Here is a 17,221-nt window from a genome sequence, read left to right as displayed (position 1 = left end):
AAATAAATAAAAATTTTTAATTTTTGAAAAAAAAGTAAGTCCTAAAAATTCCTAATCCCTCCCCCCCACCCCACCCAAAAAATATCATAAAGGAATCATATGATATGTAACCTTTTGAGACCAGCTTCTTTCACTCAGAGAAAGTGATGCCTTTGAAATTCATCCTAGTTGTTGAATGTATCAAAGGTTCATGAAATGGGGAAATATTAAACCTCTTTATCTAGAGGTTTTAAAAACTAAGAAAATGAAGTGTCTAGAATCAAAGGATGTTGACACGAGAAGGAATCTGTCTTAGGCTGGGTTCTCTAGAGAAACAAAACCAGCAAAGTGTATAAATATATACAGAGAGAGAGATTTATATCAAGGCAATGACTTACGCAGTTACAGAGGATGAAATGTCCCAAGTCTTTGGGTCAGGCTTTTCCTGATTCATGTAGCCACAGGGGTTGGCAAACTCAGGATCAGCAGGCAAGACGGCAGGTTAGCTGCTAGCTCAAGTCCCAAGAACTGGAGGTCAGATGAACAGGAGCCAGTTGCAGGATCCAGAGCCACCAAAAGCCCGCCAGCCTTGCCAGAGTGTTCATGTGTATTGGAGCAGGCCACATCCCCCAGGAAACTCCCTTTCAACTGATAGCCTACTCACAGCAGATCCTATCGTGGAGGTGATCACATTTTATCAAATCTCATCATGGAAATGATCATATCATCATACGACTGCCGAACTACATCATAACTGCCAAACCACTGAGAATCATGGCTCAGCCAAGTTGACACACAACCTTAAGGGTCACAGGATCTTTGATTGTTTGAGCCCACCCTATCCTTTTACCTGGAGCCCTGGTGGCACAATGGTTAAGAGCTATGGCTGCTAAACAAAAGGTAGGTAGTTCAAATCAGTTCGAATCCACCAGCAGCTCGTTGGAAATTCTACGGGGCAGTTCTACTCTGTCCTATAGGGTTGCTATGAATCGGATTCAACTTGATGGCAATGGCTGTGGTTTTTTGGTTTTATCCTTCTACAGAAGAGGAAACTGAAATCCAGTGAGGGGTGAAGGCTTGCCCAAGATTACACAGGCACATGTGATAGGGATACAACGGTGAGAAATACAGATTTAATCTTCCTCACTGTCAGGTAAACCATCAGAATCTATAGAGTGTGATCTGTGTTAAAAATATGGAAAGTAAAGTACTATGGAAGCACAGAGAAAACACATTAGTAAATTCCTTTCAATTGCAAATGACAGAAAACCAACTCCAGGTATGGGGCAGAAAATGTACAAGATGATCTTATCACACCAGAAAGTGAAGAACAAAGACTGAGGATCCTTGGAGGGAGGGGCATGTGTACAGGATGAGGGAAGCGTCTTGGGCTGCTCTCATTGGTGTGGTTTGGGAAAATCCGGAGTTGTACACATACAATGTATGCACTTTTCTGTATGTGTGTAGAAAACTTCAAATGTATACAAAAGCAGAGAGGATAATACCACGAACATTCACTTTCCTATCACCCAACTTCAACAATGATCAAAATTCATGACTAGTCTTGGTTCATCTATGCACCACACACACCCCTCCACCCAGTATTTTGAAGCAGATTTCATTTATACTATCTTTTCACTAAGAATTTATAATCCACATGTACCTAAAAAGCATACATACATACATAAAAGCACACTTACATAGTATATATCAGGAGTTTTTGAAAAGTAACTTACTAAAGATCACAAAATACGTTTTCCAGGAGAATGTTTTGTGTGGGGAGATACCATGTAAAGAAAAAAGTTTTAAATGTGAATGTCTTCAGAACATCCAATAACTCTCCATTTGCCAATCTCCGACTTCATATTGTTTTAAATCCTGTTACCCTTTTTTTAACGTGGTTATCGCCTGAAGGCTTTTGCATTTGGGACCCCTACTGTAGGGGTATAGGAGTCCTGGTGGCGCAGTGGTTCAGCCCTGGGCTGCTAACCAAAAGGTGGGAGGTTGGAACCCACCAGCCGCTCCTCTAGAAAAAGATGTGGCAATCTGCTTCTGTAAAGATTCCAAAACCAAACCCATTGCCTTCCAGTCGATTCTGAATCATAGTGACACTATTGGACAGAGTAGAACTGCTCCATAGGGTTATAATGTTTACAGAAGAGGTTACAATCTTTACAGAAGCCGACTGCTACATCTTTCTCCCGCTGAGCGGTTGGTGGGTTCAAACCGCCCACCTTTCAGTTAGCAGTCAAGCGCCCACCTTACAATTAGCAGCCCAGAGCTTAACCACTGCACCCACCAGCGCTCCTTCCCAGCCTAGGGAACCGCACGGGGCAGTTCTACTCAGTCCTATAGGTCGCTATGAGTCAGAGTCGACTCCATGGCAACGGGTTACACTATGGGAACGGGATTGAGTGGGAGAAAAAAGTGGCTAAAAGGCACCTTCCTCTGTGTTATTTTGCCTAGGGAACGCCCTATGATATCATAGAGTATAGTTAAGTCTTTACTTCTTAACGTGATTGTCAAAGGATAACCGTTTAGGCTGGTTAGAATAGACCCGAATTGTACTCCAGATCAAATTACTACTAATCCCACAAGGCCTTTCGGCAAGGGCGGCTGCGCGTTGCGCGCTCCTTCCTTCCCGGCCTCGTCGCCAAGGGAAGATCCGCCCCGCGGTGCTGTCGCTTGCGCTGGAAGAAGCGGAAGAAGATGGCGCTCACCAGGTGGGTTGTTGATTTGGGTCCTCGATACGGAAGGGTCTGAGACTATCCGTGTTTTTCATTTCTCTGTTCATACTCTCCGGGCGGGGACCCGGCCTTGGGAAGAGAGCGACTTGGACTAAGACCGTGGCTAGGCCCTCCTGCCAGCCGCCGCGGCGACTAGGCCTCGCCGAAGCTGAGGTGTTTCCTGAGCGTCTATCCCGGTTGAGATCGTCCCCTCCCTGAGGCCAAAGCCGTGGCGTGGCGAATAGTTCTCTGGCCTCAGATACTGAGGAGTCGCACGTGTGTTTCGCTTAAGCATCGTGGGGTATGTGGAGACCGCTACCTCTCAATGCGACGGCTTGGGTAGAAGAGATGTGCGCAGGGCAGTTGCTTATTTGTTTCGGCGGAGTGAAGGCGGCGGGAAGCGACTACCTGGCCTTTTGGCCGATTCCTGCTGAGGTCTTTCTGTCCATTCCATTTCCTGAAACAAGGACTCCTGAAGAAAGAGGCCCGGAAGTGAATAGAGATTTTAAACTATCCTCAGCCGTGGCCGCTGTTTGCTAATATGCGCCGCTGCTCCCGGCTTTAACTTTGGACCTTAGAACTTCTTCCCTAGATGGAACCGCTTCCGATTTTTGCTATTCGCGGTTGCCTTGGTAACCGTATGTAAAGGGTCCCCGCCTTTGAGAAAAAGATGCTCTAAGTGGGAGATCCCAAGAAGTTACATAACTCCTACTAGTGAGCGACCTTGCTGCCCCATTTAAGTAGAAAAACTTTTCCCTGCGAATTCAACAGGAAAAGTTTAGTGTCAAAGAGGGTTGTAACTTTGGACCTTAGAAGTAATCATTTTAGGACATCGACTTGAGCTCCCTTAACAAACCGTATTCTCACGTATTTTTCCTTGCAGATGACAATTATGAATCCGAAAAGTTTTATTCAGAAAATTCTTTTGGGAAGTGCTATGGGGTGCCTTGCCCCATCCTAAGGGTTGTGGTGTATACAGAAGGAAATCTGACAGTTTTTGGCTGCGGAGACAGTGGTGAGCAAGGCATACAAATATGAACAATTGAAGAACAACACAAACCATAAGTGTGTAAAGAGTTAGATGGAATGAGCTGTGTGGACTGGAGAGTTTCTTATAGTAAATGTTACAGGCAGTTGAGTGCCTTCTAGGTACAAGGCACTGTGATAGAGGCCAGTAGAGTTATGAGGGAAGTGTTTGTTTGTGGAAAAGATGGAATTGGAAATGGACGCAAAGGAAAAATACCAAAGATGTCATGGGTATTGTGTGCTTATTGTAGTGACACAATGTAATGTTTAAATGGCTAGTCTTTGGGACTACATAGCTTTCTGATTTTGTTGAATTGTTGTCTGCTGTCGAGTTGATTCCAACTCATAGTGACCCCGTGTGACAGAGTAGAACTGTCCAATAGGGTTTTGCAGGCTGTAGTCTACGGGAGCAGATCGCCAGGTCTTTTCCCCTACAGAGCCACTGGTGGGATCAAACTACCTACCTTTTGGTTAGCAGCCTAGTGCTTAACAGTTGCACCAACAGGGCTCGTTTTTGTTTAGTTAGTTCTAGCTGACTTGATTTTTAGAGATGGTCTCAAGTTTACAGGTGAGGTGTTATTTATGTTATCTCCAAGATCTACCAAGGAATCTTAACTGCAAGGTCTTGACATACTGATATGTCAGTCTTGGTGTCACCAGTGACTAATACTAAAGGTTTAAAGTCTCACTGATTTAATTTTCTATATTTGAGTGTATTTGAAGTTATGCATCTAATAACATCACTTGCATTTAATATGCTTTCTTTAGTAAAGGGAGAAGGGTAAACTAGGATTTCTCAATAGTGGCACTATTGACATTTTGGACTGGATAATTTGTTTTGTGGGGCTCCCTATGCGTGGTGGGATGTTCAGCAGCATCCTTGGCCTCTGTCCTCCAGATATTAGTGGCACTCCCCTCTCCCACCAAGTCCTAACAGTCAAAAACATCTCTAGACATTTCCAGATACCCCCTGGGGGGTAAAATTGCTACCAGTTGAGAACTGGTAGATTTACTGCTGTGCATATAACCAGCAGTCTATTTTATCTGTGTTATCTGAAGGTTGTTTGGAGCCCTGGGAGCACAGTGTCAAGCATTTAGCTGCTAACCAAAAGACTGGCAGTTTGAATCCACCAGCCGCTTCTTGGAAAGCCTATGGAGCAGTTCTGCTCTGTCCTATGGGTTGCTAACAGTTGGAATCCACTTGAAGGCAGTGAGTTTGTTTGTTTGTTTTTTTTAATTATCTCAAGGCCAGCCTCCCATCTCCTTGTGGGAGTGTTCGACTTTATGGAAATGTCATCCTTTTCAGGGAACAACAAAGTTAAGACCCTCTGGAAGGCTAGAGTAGGTTCTGACTGTAATTCAGGCTCTGTTACCTGTTTACTAGATTGTCAAAGCCCTTTGCTTCTCTGGCAGGCTGCCTGCCTTTTGATCATTTTTGTGATCAGTTCTTCCAACATAAGGTAAAGAAAAATAAAAAGAAATGAAACAGAAGTAATAATTTTGGTTTCTTTGTAGCTCTTTATCCTTATGTATTAGATACATATGGTTTACTGAAAATGACTTTGGTAGAAGCCTAAGACTTGTTGACTCTATTTATTTATTTGTTTATTCATTCATTTACTTAGTAAATATTTCTTAAAGTTCTACCATGTGCCATGCACTATTCTAGTGCTGGTTTTATAGCATTGAATCAGGCAAACTCCTTATCCTCATTGAGCTTACATACCAGTAAGGGAGACAGACTATGTATCAGTAAACAAATCAGTAATGCAATTTCAAATAAGTAGTAGAAGTAAAATAAAGAAAGATAAAGGGACAGAGAGTGACTCAGGGTGTGTGTGGGGGGGGGGCGGGTACTACTTTAACAGGGTGGTCACTAAGGAGGTATCATTGAGCAGAGACATGAAAGCTAAGAAGCAAGCCATGAAAAGATCTGGGTAAGAGTTTTCTGTAAAAGCATTATAGGAAAAATTGTTCTTAATAAATAGAATAATCTTTGGCACAGGGAATAGCATATGTCAAGATCCTGAGGTGTCTTGTTTAAGGAAAGGCAAGAAGGATGGTGGATTTGAGGGGTAGAATGAATTTATTTCTCTGCAGACATTTAAGGAGCCCCTGCTGTAAGCAAGACAATGCATAGGGACTTAGGGATGAAAGAAGCATAAGGCATGATTTCTGCCCTCAAGCTGCTCACCGTCTAGTGAGAGATGGATCAGTAAGTGAATAGGTGATTGCAGTACAGTAAGATAAATGTGACAGTAGTGTATGAAGAGGGTCTTATGGGAGCATACATGGGGGCAGTTAACACAAACGAGGGGAATCATGGAACAGCTCCAAATAATCAAACATTTATGGAACATGTATTGAACAGTGTCCAGACACTGTGCCAACTAGTTCATGGATTTTCTCATTTAATACAACCCTATGAGGTAGGTACTCTCATGACCTGTCTTTACCGACGAGAAACTGAGGTTTAGAAAGGTAAGTAACTTATCCAGGTTAATAAATTGCATAGAATTTGAACTCTGAGCTCTTAGCCACTGCATTACCAGAACCCCCCAGACTGGATTAGATCCCTCTGATATGTGCTCTCATAGCACCGTGTACTTTTCTCTTATCACTTAATATAATCTGTAACTATGGATTTCTGTGATGTGACTCTCTCTCCTGAGAGACTACAAGCTGTCTTTCACAGTGTTGTGGTTTCATCACCTGTCTAGCCAGTGGCCTGTACTTAAGCGATCCATAAACATTTTTGAATAAATGAATAAGCTTTACTGCTTATTCTCATATACTTACTACACAAGAATCATAACCCGTAAACTGAACCTGTTGCTGTTGAGTCAATTCTGACTCATAGCGACCCTACAGGACAGAGTAGAACTGCTCCATAGAGTTTCCAAGGAGTGCCTGGTGGATTCAAACTGCCAACCTTTTGGTTAGTAGTTGAACTCTTAACCACTACGCTACCAGGGTTTTCAAGAATCATAAGGCAATCAATTATTTTTTGCATGAAACATACTCATCTACTGAAATCTTCTTGTGATACTTTGGAGTATTGCTATAATATTTATAATACTTAAAAGTTGTCAAGAAATGTTTAGTAGAAAGGCTACTTTGATTAAAGAATAATAACTTACACCTTTAGGACTTCTACTTTGGTTCTTTGACCTCTTAAGTTTTAAGTTGCATTCTAAACTAAATACCCTTGGGGAAAAGCACTTAAATATGCAACTTGTGTTTTCTTTTTTTTATCCACGTCTTTATTGTACATTCACTACTTTAGTATTGACACTAAAGTAGTTGAAACTAAGGAGCCTAAGAGTAAAATAGATAAAAGTAAGGAATATAAGAATAAATAAGGATACTAAGAAAACCATATACTGGACTGTGATCCCTGGATAATTAAGAATGTTTACTTTCTTTTTAAAAGAGAAGAAATTTGGAAGCATAAAAGCTCAATATTTTGTCTATTATGTAAAATAAATGTTAATTCTTGATTCTAGATATCATATGCCTGCCTCCCTAGTCAGATGTTTTTACTGTATGTACTTCTTTCTTTCCAGGTATAATAAAATGACTGGTATTGAATACTGCCAGAAATCAGTAAAGTGTCTGCTGATTTGCTCAAAGGATAAAGTATTATAGGGAAAATTGTCTCTGGTGACCAAATTGTTGGGTGCCTTCAAGTCAATCCTGACTCATAGCGACCCCATGTGACAGAGTAGAACTGCACTATAGAGTTATCTTGGCTGTAATCTTTATGGAAGCACGTCACCTGTTTTTCTCCCGAGGAGCTACTGGGTAGTTTGAACCACGAAGCCAACCTTTGGGTTAGCAGCCACGCACTTAACCGTTTCACCACTAGGGCTTCTTTGATGACCAAGTTGTAGTAACCAAATTAAATGTGTTTTTTGTTGGTTTATTTAATTCTAACTTTTATTATCTTCCTTTATAGCTTTTTACCCGCACCAACTCAGCTATCTCAGGACCAGCTTGAGGCTGAAGAAAAGGCAAGATCCCAGAGATCACGGCAGACCTCACTGGTCTCCTCCAGAAGAGAACCTCCCCCATACGGGTACCGGAAAGGCTGGATACCGCGGTTATTAGAAGTAAATATGGATCTTCAGTTTGGATTTATTAAGTTCTTCTGAAATGTCATATAGAGCCCTTGTAAAATAAATTTAGACCCTAGAACCTCTGCTTATGAATGTCAATATGATAGAATTTCTGGTTGGAGCCCTTAAGACATATACTCCCCTCAGAAGATTGATCTTTTTTCTCTTCTTATCACTGCTCTGTGACCACTAGAGAATTGTGCCAGTTTATGCCTCTTCTTATGCCAAACTTTTCAACCTGTACAAAAGAAACTAACAAGCCCCTTATAAATCAAGGGATTATAGCACATGGGAAAAATTGGAGGAGTAAGAGGAAAAAAAAGAGTGAGTCAAGTGGATTTCATGTCCCCTCCCCCAGCGCGCGCGCGTGTGCGCACATGCGCGCACATACACACACACAGATCCTGAATTGACAACCTTCCTCCAGGGAAAACTCCAGCAACATTTTGTTTTCTGATTTCTTTCTCTGTAGGTATAGTGGAAAGAGGACTGATAAGGAGTTAAAAATAAATAAGTAGATAACTGATTTTGCATCATGGCTGTGCTACTTACTATTTGTGTGACCCTTACCTCTCTTAGCCTGTTTTGTAATCTTCTGTTTGAAAATGTTATTACATGCCTGATCTAATCTACAAATTAGATTAAATTTTAGGAGGTAGAAGAAAGATAACTGAATGGTTGATTTAGTGGGGTGAGAAAAGGAAGAATCTGCAATGATCCTCATATCTCTAGGCTGTTCCCAAAAAACAATCTTCCTTGGCACTGCCTATCCTTCTAAGTACTCAGGATCCTGTACTGGAATCAGTTCAATACATATTCCTTTCCCTAATTCCAGAGCAGCTTTCCCAAGCTTGAAAACCTGTCTTATCTAAGGAGAAAAGCAAACTTCAGAGACTTAAATATTTTGCCTCCCCAAGACCTCCTCCTCTTTCATCAAGCCTTTTGCCTCTCCTTTTCCCAGTATTCATTCTGACTCCTGCAGATTTTCTTCCACATCCCAAGGAGTATACCTTCCCTATTAGAAATTTTAAGTGCCTGTACTAATTTTTGCACCCAGTTATTTTCATTTTATCACTTCGTTATATTCTGTCTTTATATGATTATGATTGATATTTTACAGATCTGAAGGGCTCACGCCCCTAGGTTTTTATCATATGCATCCAAGCATTGAATATGGTGAACTAAGTATTTGTGGGATTGAAACTTGTTACTTAGAACCCCACAAGAAGACATCTGTATTCTTAAACTCTCCCGTGTTTGTCATTTCCCTGCCTACCAGTACACTTTATAGGTCTTAGAAGATGACCAGGCAACTACATCATATTGGGTCTTAACATACTCTCTAGGTTTATTTTCTCTCAGTTCTCCTGGTCCTTATTAAGTCTAGTGTGTGAAGGCCTGTCTGATTATAATTATTAAGGGATTTTTTGTTGTTTTGTTCTCGCTGATCATATAATTTGTGAGAAGCAGAGCAAAATGAAAGATCACCAAAGAAGCTATAATGTCCCCTTAAGTGGGATAGAGAGGTAGTGATTAGCATTATCTAATGGAGGAGTTGAGTGTTTCTTTTGAGGAATCATAGATAGTTTGGTCTATCAATAGATTGCAGAGTGGGGGTGGCAGGCATTATTTTACATACAATGGAAATCTCATCCTTGCTTCCATTTCAGCATTATGACACTGAGTTACTATTAGCTTTTTAAAATTATACTTGACTATTAAAGGTTTCATATATCCTGGTGGAATAGAATAGTTTATGTGAAAATCAAACTACCCTAAATGCTTCTTGGTGGGAGTGAATGTTCTGTTGAAGAAGGCATTTTGTTCTCATTTTCAAAATAAAAGCTGTGATTTTCTAGCAAGCTTAATGACCGCACAATGCCACATCTATGGTTCTGAAGTACTTATTATAGTTGGAGAACTCTAGCAAATCTGAGCGTGTGAGATTGTCAGCCTGGATACAGGTAGCACCTCTCATGGCAGTAATTTAACTATTTTTGCCTAATTTACAAGAAAATGTCTCTTTCAATTTTATTCTGTTTCAAATCTCTAGCAAATAAGCATGTTATACTGTATATCCTGGATCTAATGAAATAATTGTTTTAAGGAGGAGGTCTTAGAAAAGTGGATATTTTCATAAATTTTTTCATCACTCCCTCTAAATGAATAATATGTTATTTCTTAGTAGTGCTGATTTGGCTTTTTTCAGCTAAAAGAAAGGTAGCACAGTCTAGGGGGAGAAACAGCATTTTTTGGAGTCAAAAGACTTGGGTTCAAGTCCTACATGTGCTAGCTGCAAGACCTTGGGAAAATCACTTAATCTTTCTAAAGTAGAATTTTTTCCATATGAAGAAATTAGGCTCTTGAAAAATTCTAAGGATTAAATGAGGTAATATTATAAATTATAAGATACTGGCACAGTGGTTTAGCACTTGACTGCTAACCAAAAGGTCAGCGGTTCAAACCCACCAGTAGATCTACAAGAGAAAAGACCTGCGTTCTCCTCCTGTGAAGATCACAGCCTGGGAAACCCTATGGGGCAGTTCTACAATGTCGTGTAGGGCCGCTGTGAGTCAGAATCGATTCCACACAGCAATAACAAGCAAATATTACTAAATTTAACATAGCCATGTAAAAAGTATACTTAATATTCACGATTGTTAATCTACCTTTTTTGTAGCATTAAACTTCATTGACAGACTTTAGCTTGTTCTACTTTAGAAGTCTTAACACTCTTCTAAATAATCGTTTATACTAGTAATTGTTTATAATAGAAATGTGGATAAACTCATTCCTGGGTCCTTCCTACTCTCTGTTTGCTTTTCACTTAACAGCGAATACAAGATTTCATGTTAATAGAATCTGATTCCAAGAAAATAATTCTTTACATTTCTACCCTAACTATACCTGGACCTGACCACACCAAGAAAAATATGTGTAGTAAAACTAAAACCTTTGCCGTTTTAAACATTTTGTTAAGTTTTCTTCCTGCCATGTATATAAAATTCAGATTCTTAACCACAGCCTCAAAGCCCCTTCATGATCTGGTCTCTGTCTACCCACGTGACTTTATTGCCTCTGTGTCAGCTCCTCTGTCCTCAGTAAGCTCCACCTCCACTGGACTCTCTTTCCCTGGAACCTGCCAAGCTCATTTTTGCTGCAAGACCTTTACACTGCTGTTTGATCTGCCTAGAAAATGCTTCTCCCAGATCTTCCTGTGACTGGCTTCTCATCATTCAGGCCTTAGCTCACAAGTTACCTCTTCACAAAGGCTGTCTCAACCACCCTATAGAAAGTAGCCCCTCTTCCCCACTCTCTGTATTACCTTTGCAGCACTTATCACAAGCCAAAGATAGTGTTTATTTATATCTTGGCCCACGAGAATGTAAACTCCATGATATCAGAGACCTCTGTTTTGTTTATTGCTGTATCTCTTATTATCTAGTGTAATATTTGTTGAATGAATATATCTTGAATTGCAAATTATTAAATATTCACTTTCTTTCCTTTTTTTTTTAATGTGTAGGATTTTGGAGATGGGGGTGCTTTCCCAGAGATCCACGTGGCCCAGTATCCACTGGATATGGGACGAAAGAAAAAAATGTCCAATGCACTGGCCATTCAGGTGGATGCTGAAGGGAAAATTAAATATGATGCAATTGCTAGACAAGGACAGTCAAAAGACAAGGTAATTCTCATTAATTTTTCTCCCATTGATAAATGTTTCGTCAAGAATTTAAAAATATTGTGTGGAAATGATAAACCTCTTACCATTTAGTTTGTGTTGAAGTAGCAGTGAAGTATGCTTGGGTTAACTTCAGCATCCAGCAATGACTTTTTCCTATAGAATTCCCTAAATCCATGATAGCTTGTATATACTTAAGGTATTAATTTGTTGTAGACATTTATAATCTCGACTCCCTGAAATAATCAACTTTAATTTTGTCATAACCAGCTAACCAACTCGTTGCTGTCGAGTCAATTCTGACTCACAGTGACCCTATAGGACAGAGTAGAACTGCAGCATAGGGTTTCCAAGGCTGTAAATCTTTCTTCTGCAGAGCTGCTGGTGGGTTCGAACCACCAACCCTTCCATTAGCGGTCAAGCGCTTAACTACTGTGCCACCAGGGCTCCTTAATTTTATTATTGTCTCTTCTAATTGTCTTCCATATACTTACATAGTAATTACATGGATACTTAATTATTTTAATAGTTCATCTGAATATAGTAAATTACACAAACTTCTTTAGTCCTTGATTAAATACAAAACTGGCATTTGCCACTCAGATTTAGGATGGCCCAGCTTACTAAGTAATCGAAAGCCAAAAATAAAATTTACGTAAAATAATCCCATCACAGAACAGCTATCCTCGACCCAGGAACTATTTTTAAGAAGATCTAGATTTTTGTTTTTGTTTTTTTCTTATAAATAAATACTCCAAATAGAAGTAAAAGATCTCTGTAGGATTGAAGATGTTGGGAAAAATACTTGAGAGTCTTTAGTATCTGCCCTTTGGGCCTCTCTCTTCCTCTCCCTCTCTGTCTCCCTCCCATCACCACCCTCATTGCTCCCTCTAGCTACCACTTAATTTCCTTCATTTTACATTCAGGCTTCTTGCAAGAGTTGTTTTTTGACCTTTCCACTTCTTTACCTCCCTGTCACTTCTTTTTTTTTCTCCCTGTCACTTCTTAAACCACTGCAGTGTGGCCTCACCTCAACCAGTCTGCTGAGATAGCTCCCTGGCAAAGGTCTAAGACTTATTTTGTCACGACACATTCTCTGTCTAATTTATTCGCGTGGCTTCCATTGTCACTCATATGCTGATTACTGTCAGATCTATGTCTCTAGTCCAGTTTTTGCTCCTGGGATTTAGGTCCTTATACCTTACTGTCTATCAGAGCAGGTATATCTAGATTTGCCCAAAGTGCTACTTAATCAAATGAGTCATTTTTCCACATAGTTTACGTTCTGGAAATAATATCTTTTTAACTGTCAATACCAAAAACATGGGCATCATTCTTTGTTCCCCTTATTTTATTGATGTATGTTTCTAAATTACACAAGTAATATATTCTTATGGTAAAAGATAAAGGTAGTACATAAGTATATAGTCTTGCCTGCTCCTCCCACTTCACTACTGTTACTACAATGATGTATATCTTTCTACACCTTTTCTATGGATATTTATGTATATGTACTCCCACTTTACGTACACATATAAACATATACATCTTTTTTTTTTTTTTTAACCTCAGTGTGGTTTTAATATTCATAATTTCCTTTGGTCTCCTTTTTTTTTAAACTTAACAATGTGTTTAGAAGATTTTTGTTAGCACATATAAATCTACTTTATTTTTAAAAATCTCTATACAATTCCATGGTGCTGTTGTGCCCTAATTTTTTAAAGCATTGTTTTCCAGTTTTTTAGTATTGCAAACAATACTTTATTGAAGCTCCATATGCAAACATCTTTTTGCACATGAGTATTCGTGTAAAATAAATTCTTAGAAGTGGACTTATTGGGTCGAAGGATATTCCCATCTCAAATGTGACACGTACTGCCTGTATGTTCTCTAAAAATTCTTTGGTAACAATCGTTCCAGTTCTTTTGTTTCCCTCAGACCATGAATCTATCTTCTCTCCTTAACACTTCTCAAGTGTATTCCCTTCTCTGCTACTTAGTTCAGGCTGTAATCATTTCTTGCTTGATTTACTGCAACAGAGCCTGAACCCACTTTGCTATCTTCTTGCCTATGTGAAAAAACAAATTCATCTATGTCTGTCTGTCTCTCTCTTTCCCTCTCTCCGTCTTTCTCTTCTTCTACCATGGGCATGCCACTTAAAACCTTTCCATGGCTTCACATGATCTTTAGGATAAGGGCCAAACTCCTCTGGCATGCTCAACCCCCTGCTTACCTTTCTAGCCTCAACTCTCATGACCAAATACTGAAATCTAAAAATATACGGTCCAGTTTTAAACCATTCTATTTATTTGCAGCACAAAGTAATTTCAAGTGGTTGATAGAGAGGAAAAAACTTTCAGGTCATTCCCTAGAAATGCCTGCCATGAAGAACTACTTGCAGTTCCCCTAATGCAGTATATTCTCCCTTACCTTGAGAATTTTCCCCAGGTTTCCTCTGCCTGGAAAGTCCTATTCTTTGTTTGACTAAGTTCTTTTGCTTTCAAATCTCAACTCACTCTTCACTATTACAGGATCCTCTCCCTGATCATCCTTGGCTAGATTGTGTGTCCCTCCTCTCTACTCCCCATGTTTACTCTATCAGAGCTGTCATCACCTTTCACTATAATTATCTGTTCACTCATTATCTCTATGTCACTTGACTATAAGCTCTTTGAGGACAGGGATTATGTCTTCATCTTTTCCTCTCAGTACCTACTCTGACAGGAACACCTAGTGCCTGACAGCTTGACATGCAGGCATTCATCAGTGTTTTTTAGGTGAATGATAGCCATTTTCATTGTATAACAAAATTATTTCTCTTGAAGTCAATAAGGAAGCATAGTCAACTCCTGCAAAAGGAAAATAGGCCCCTATATATGTAGTACATATACTGGAAGGGCCTTCACTTGGCTCCAGCAGCCTTTGTTTTGGTACATCTCCCCTCCTTTGGGGTAATCACTGTTGTTTATTGGCATATGCTGCCTCTTCCATTTGTTAGGAAAAAGCAGCATTTTAGGGCAGTAAGTTAGTCTTGGCAGGTTGTCTTATTTTGAATGAAATATAGCTTTAGCTCATTTTGCATTACATTTCAGGACTGGAAACCAAGAATTTTATCTAATTTCTGGGAAATGTTGCAAAGTTTTTTCTTACTCCAATAATCGTCTAGGTCATTAGTGTATACTGAAAATAGAGTAGAGCTGTTAAAAGTGGGATGTTTATTTTTTAATAATTTCTGTATTCTGGTCAAATAAGGTCTTTAAGCATTGTTCATTTGTATAGTAAAAGCTTTCCATGTTTGTCTATGATTCAGCCACTAGAATGGAACATAACTGGTTGTGTATAGAGGTACCACTCTCAGGTTCATACAGCTTTTTGTTGTTGTTGTTAAAAGTGGATGGATTACTGCATGAAGTTTTAGAATGCATTTAATAATTTCGCATTAACTGAGTACCCACTATGTGTCATTGGCATTTGAGGTGGGGACACTTTTTGATTGGGACTTTCTTGATTGTTGTATAACGTTTAACATACCTCGCACTACCTATTAAATGCCCGTAGTGCCTCCCCCTGCCCTGCCCATTGTCTTAACCTAAGCATCCTCACACATTTACAAAGACTCAGGGCGGGGGGTGGGGAGGGTGTACTGGACGTGGCAGTGATACCTTATTTGAAAAACACTGATTTTCCTGTTAGTAAAAAAATAGGAATTGACTAGTAGAAGTACAAAATGGGATTGATAAAACTCATTGTCATTCTAGAGACTGATAAGCAGAGGTGCCAACATAGGATGAAGACAGTTTACTGGGATATTGAGTTTGTACTATGATGCAAAGATTTGTGATTTATTTCAGAGAGGTCTGGTAGTCTTCAGAAACCAGGGAGTTCTCACTGAAATACTAATAGTGAAAGAACAAGAGAGGTGAAGAATAAGACCAGATTCCAAGAGATAATATTCTAGGGCAAATTTAAGGCCATTGATCTCTCTACATGTAAAAAATAAATACTATATTTAAGACTTATTGATAATACAAAATCGGAAAGAAGAAGGTTTCCTGAAGTAAATCTTAATTAGAACTAAATGCCTTTTTTTTTTTAACTTGTGACCTGAGTGATAAATCTTGAAATAAAAGGCCTTGGTGTATGCATTTTTCCTTCTGAAATAGTTACATGAGAAATGTTGCATACATGATATTATCTAAAAGATGTCCCCCACGCTTTACTGTTCCACCCCCCGGAAAACAAACAGAAACAACAACTTTAAACTACCCCAAGATAAATTTTATGTTATTACCTTGTTGGCATGATCTTACAAACTAGCTAAACCTAAAGATAGTGTTTTCTTTCTACCTCTGAAATGGTAAATATATTGACAGGCTTTTTCTTTTCACCATTCAATTCTTTGCCAGTTTTTAGTACTAAGGAAAATATCTGTTTTGCAGATGAGTTAATTGCTTTATCTTGTTCACAGAGCTCATTTTTGCTCCTGATACCTTCAAGTACGTAATGTATTTTTCAGATAAGCCTCCCACCCTTTGCCTCCTGGGATATACTGAGTTTCTTCAGCACATTTGGTTCTTAGGTAGTAAAAATTTGGGGTTTTATAGTTAATTACCATGGAGGACTCTTGCTCTTCAGATGTCCTTCACTCAGCTTTGTGAGATGCTAGAATCTTATTGATGCTCATTTAAAGGGTTATTAACTTTGGAATACCCAAATAAGAAGCAGCAAATGACTCTTGTATGCTAAATTAGTATTGAGACTTTATGTTGTGCATATATGACTACCAGGGAGCTATTAGAATCCCTTCCTGTAATGATTGCTGTGTGAAAGTGATTACCCCTTCCTAGTCTTCGTATTATTTTCTAGAGTATTGTTAAATAATTTTCAGTATGTGACGGTGTAGGTTTTTCCATCCTGAAAGGAAAGACGACTTGCAAAGTCAGTTACTAGTTGTGTGACCTTAACATACGGAGCCTCAGTCTTCCCTTGTCACTGGAGTGAGCTTTGCAGTTCCTTTCAAAATGAACAGTCTTAGAGGAAGATGGCATTAATAGCTAATATATGAATAGTATGTTTTGTGCTAAGTCATCTACACTTATCATTCTTGCGAAAGACAAGCTAGAGATTTCAGTCTACAGTCATGAGATTATCTTTTTTGGGAAATCAACAACTTATATAGAAAGTTCTGCAGGGCCTAAAATATAAGCATATTTAGCATGGAATAGAGCTTCTCTAAAATTCATTCATGCAAAAAATGCCTCCTATGGACAAGGCATCGTTACAGGCACTGGAAATAGTTTAATGAACATGAGATTCCTTATCAGTAATATAGGTATAATCATTGTACATACCTCAGAGGGATGATATTGTTACTAGCTGCTCTCTAATTGGTTCCTACTCATGGCTACCTTATGTATAACAAAACGAAATGTTGCCCAGTCCTGCACCATCTTCATGGTTGTTGGTATAAATGCAGATATTGTGTCAGTCCACCTTACTGAGGGTTTCCCTAATTTTCACTGGCCCTCTACTTTACCAAACATGATGTTCTTTTCTAGCAACTAGTCTTTCCTCATGACGTGTCCAAGGTAAGCAAGTCGAAGTCTTGCCATCCTCTCTTCTAAGGAACATTCTGGTTGTATTTCTTCTAAGACTGATTTTTTCTTTTTATTTTAAAAAAAAAAAAA

General features: G+C 39.2%; 1 protein-coding gene across 2 annotated transcripts in view; it reads left to right on the top strand.

The window, feature by feature from the left end:
- Positions 1-2,615: 2,615 nt before the first annotated feature.
- The window catches only part of SNW1 (SNW domain containing 1), a 31,202-nt gene continuing 16,596 nt past the window's right edge, over positions 2,616-17,221 (top strand). The window contains exons 1-3 of one of the 2 annotated variants that reach the window (XM_004371083.2): positions 2,616-2,702; positions 7,690-7,843; positions 11,376-11,537. In XM_004371083.2, coding sequence (XP_004371140.1) covers positions 2,689-2,702; positions 7,690-7,843; positions 11,376-11,537 — 330 coding nt within the window. In that variant the 5' untranslated portion in view covers positions 2,616-2,688. Of the gene's footprint in view, positions 2,703-6,676; positions 7,844-11,375; positions 11,538-17,221 lie in introns of those variants that run through there. The other variant, XM_023726411.1, reaches the window with a different exon arrangement.

The sequence above is a fragment of the Trichechus manatus genome, unplaced genomic scaffold (genome assembly GCF_000243295.1).
Source record: "Trichechus manatus latirostris isolate Lorelei unplaced genomic scaffold, TriManLat1.0 scaffold00010, whole genome shotgun sequence".
NCBI classification, from domain to species: domain Eukaryota; kingdom Metazoa; phylum Chordata; class Mammalia; order Sirenia; family Trichechidae; genus Trichechus; species Trichechus manatus.
Note: the sequence above shows the minus strand (reverse complement) of the source record. Positions and strands in the feature narration are given on the sequence as shown.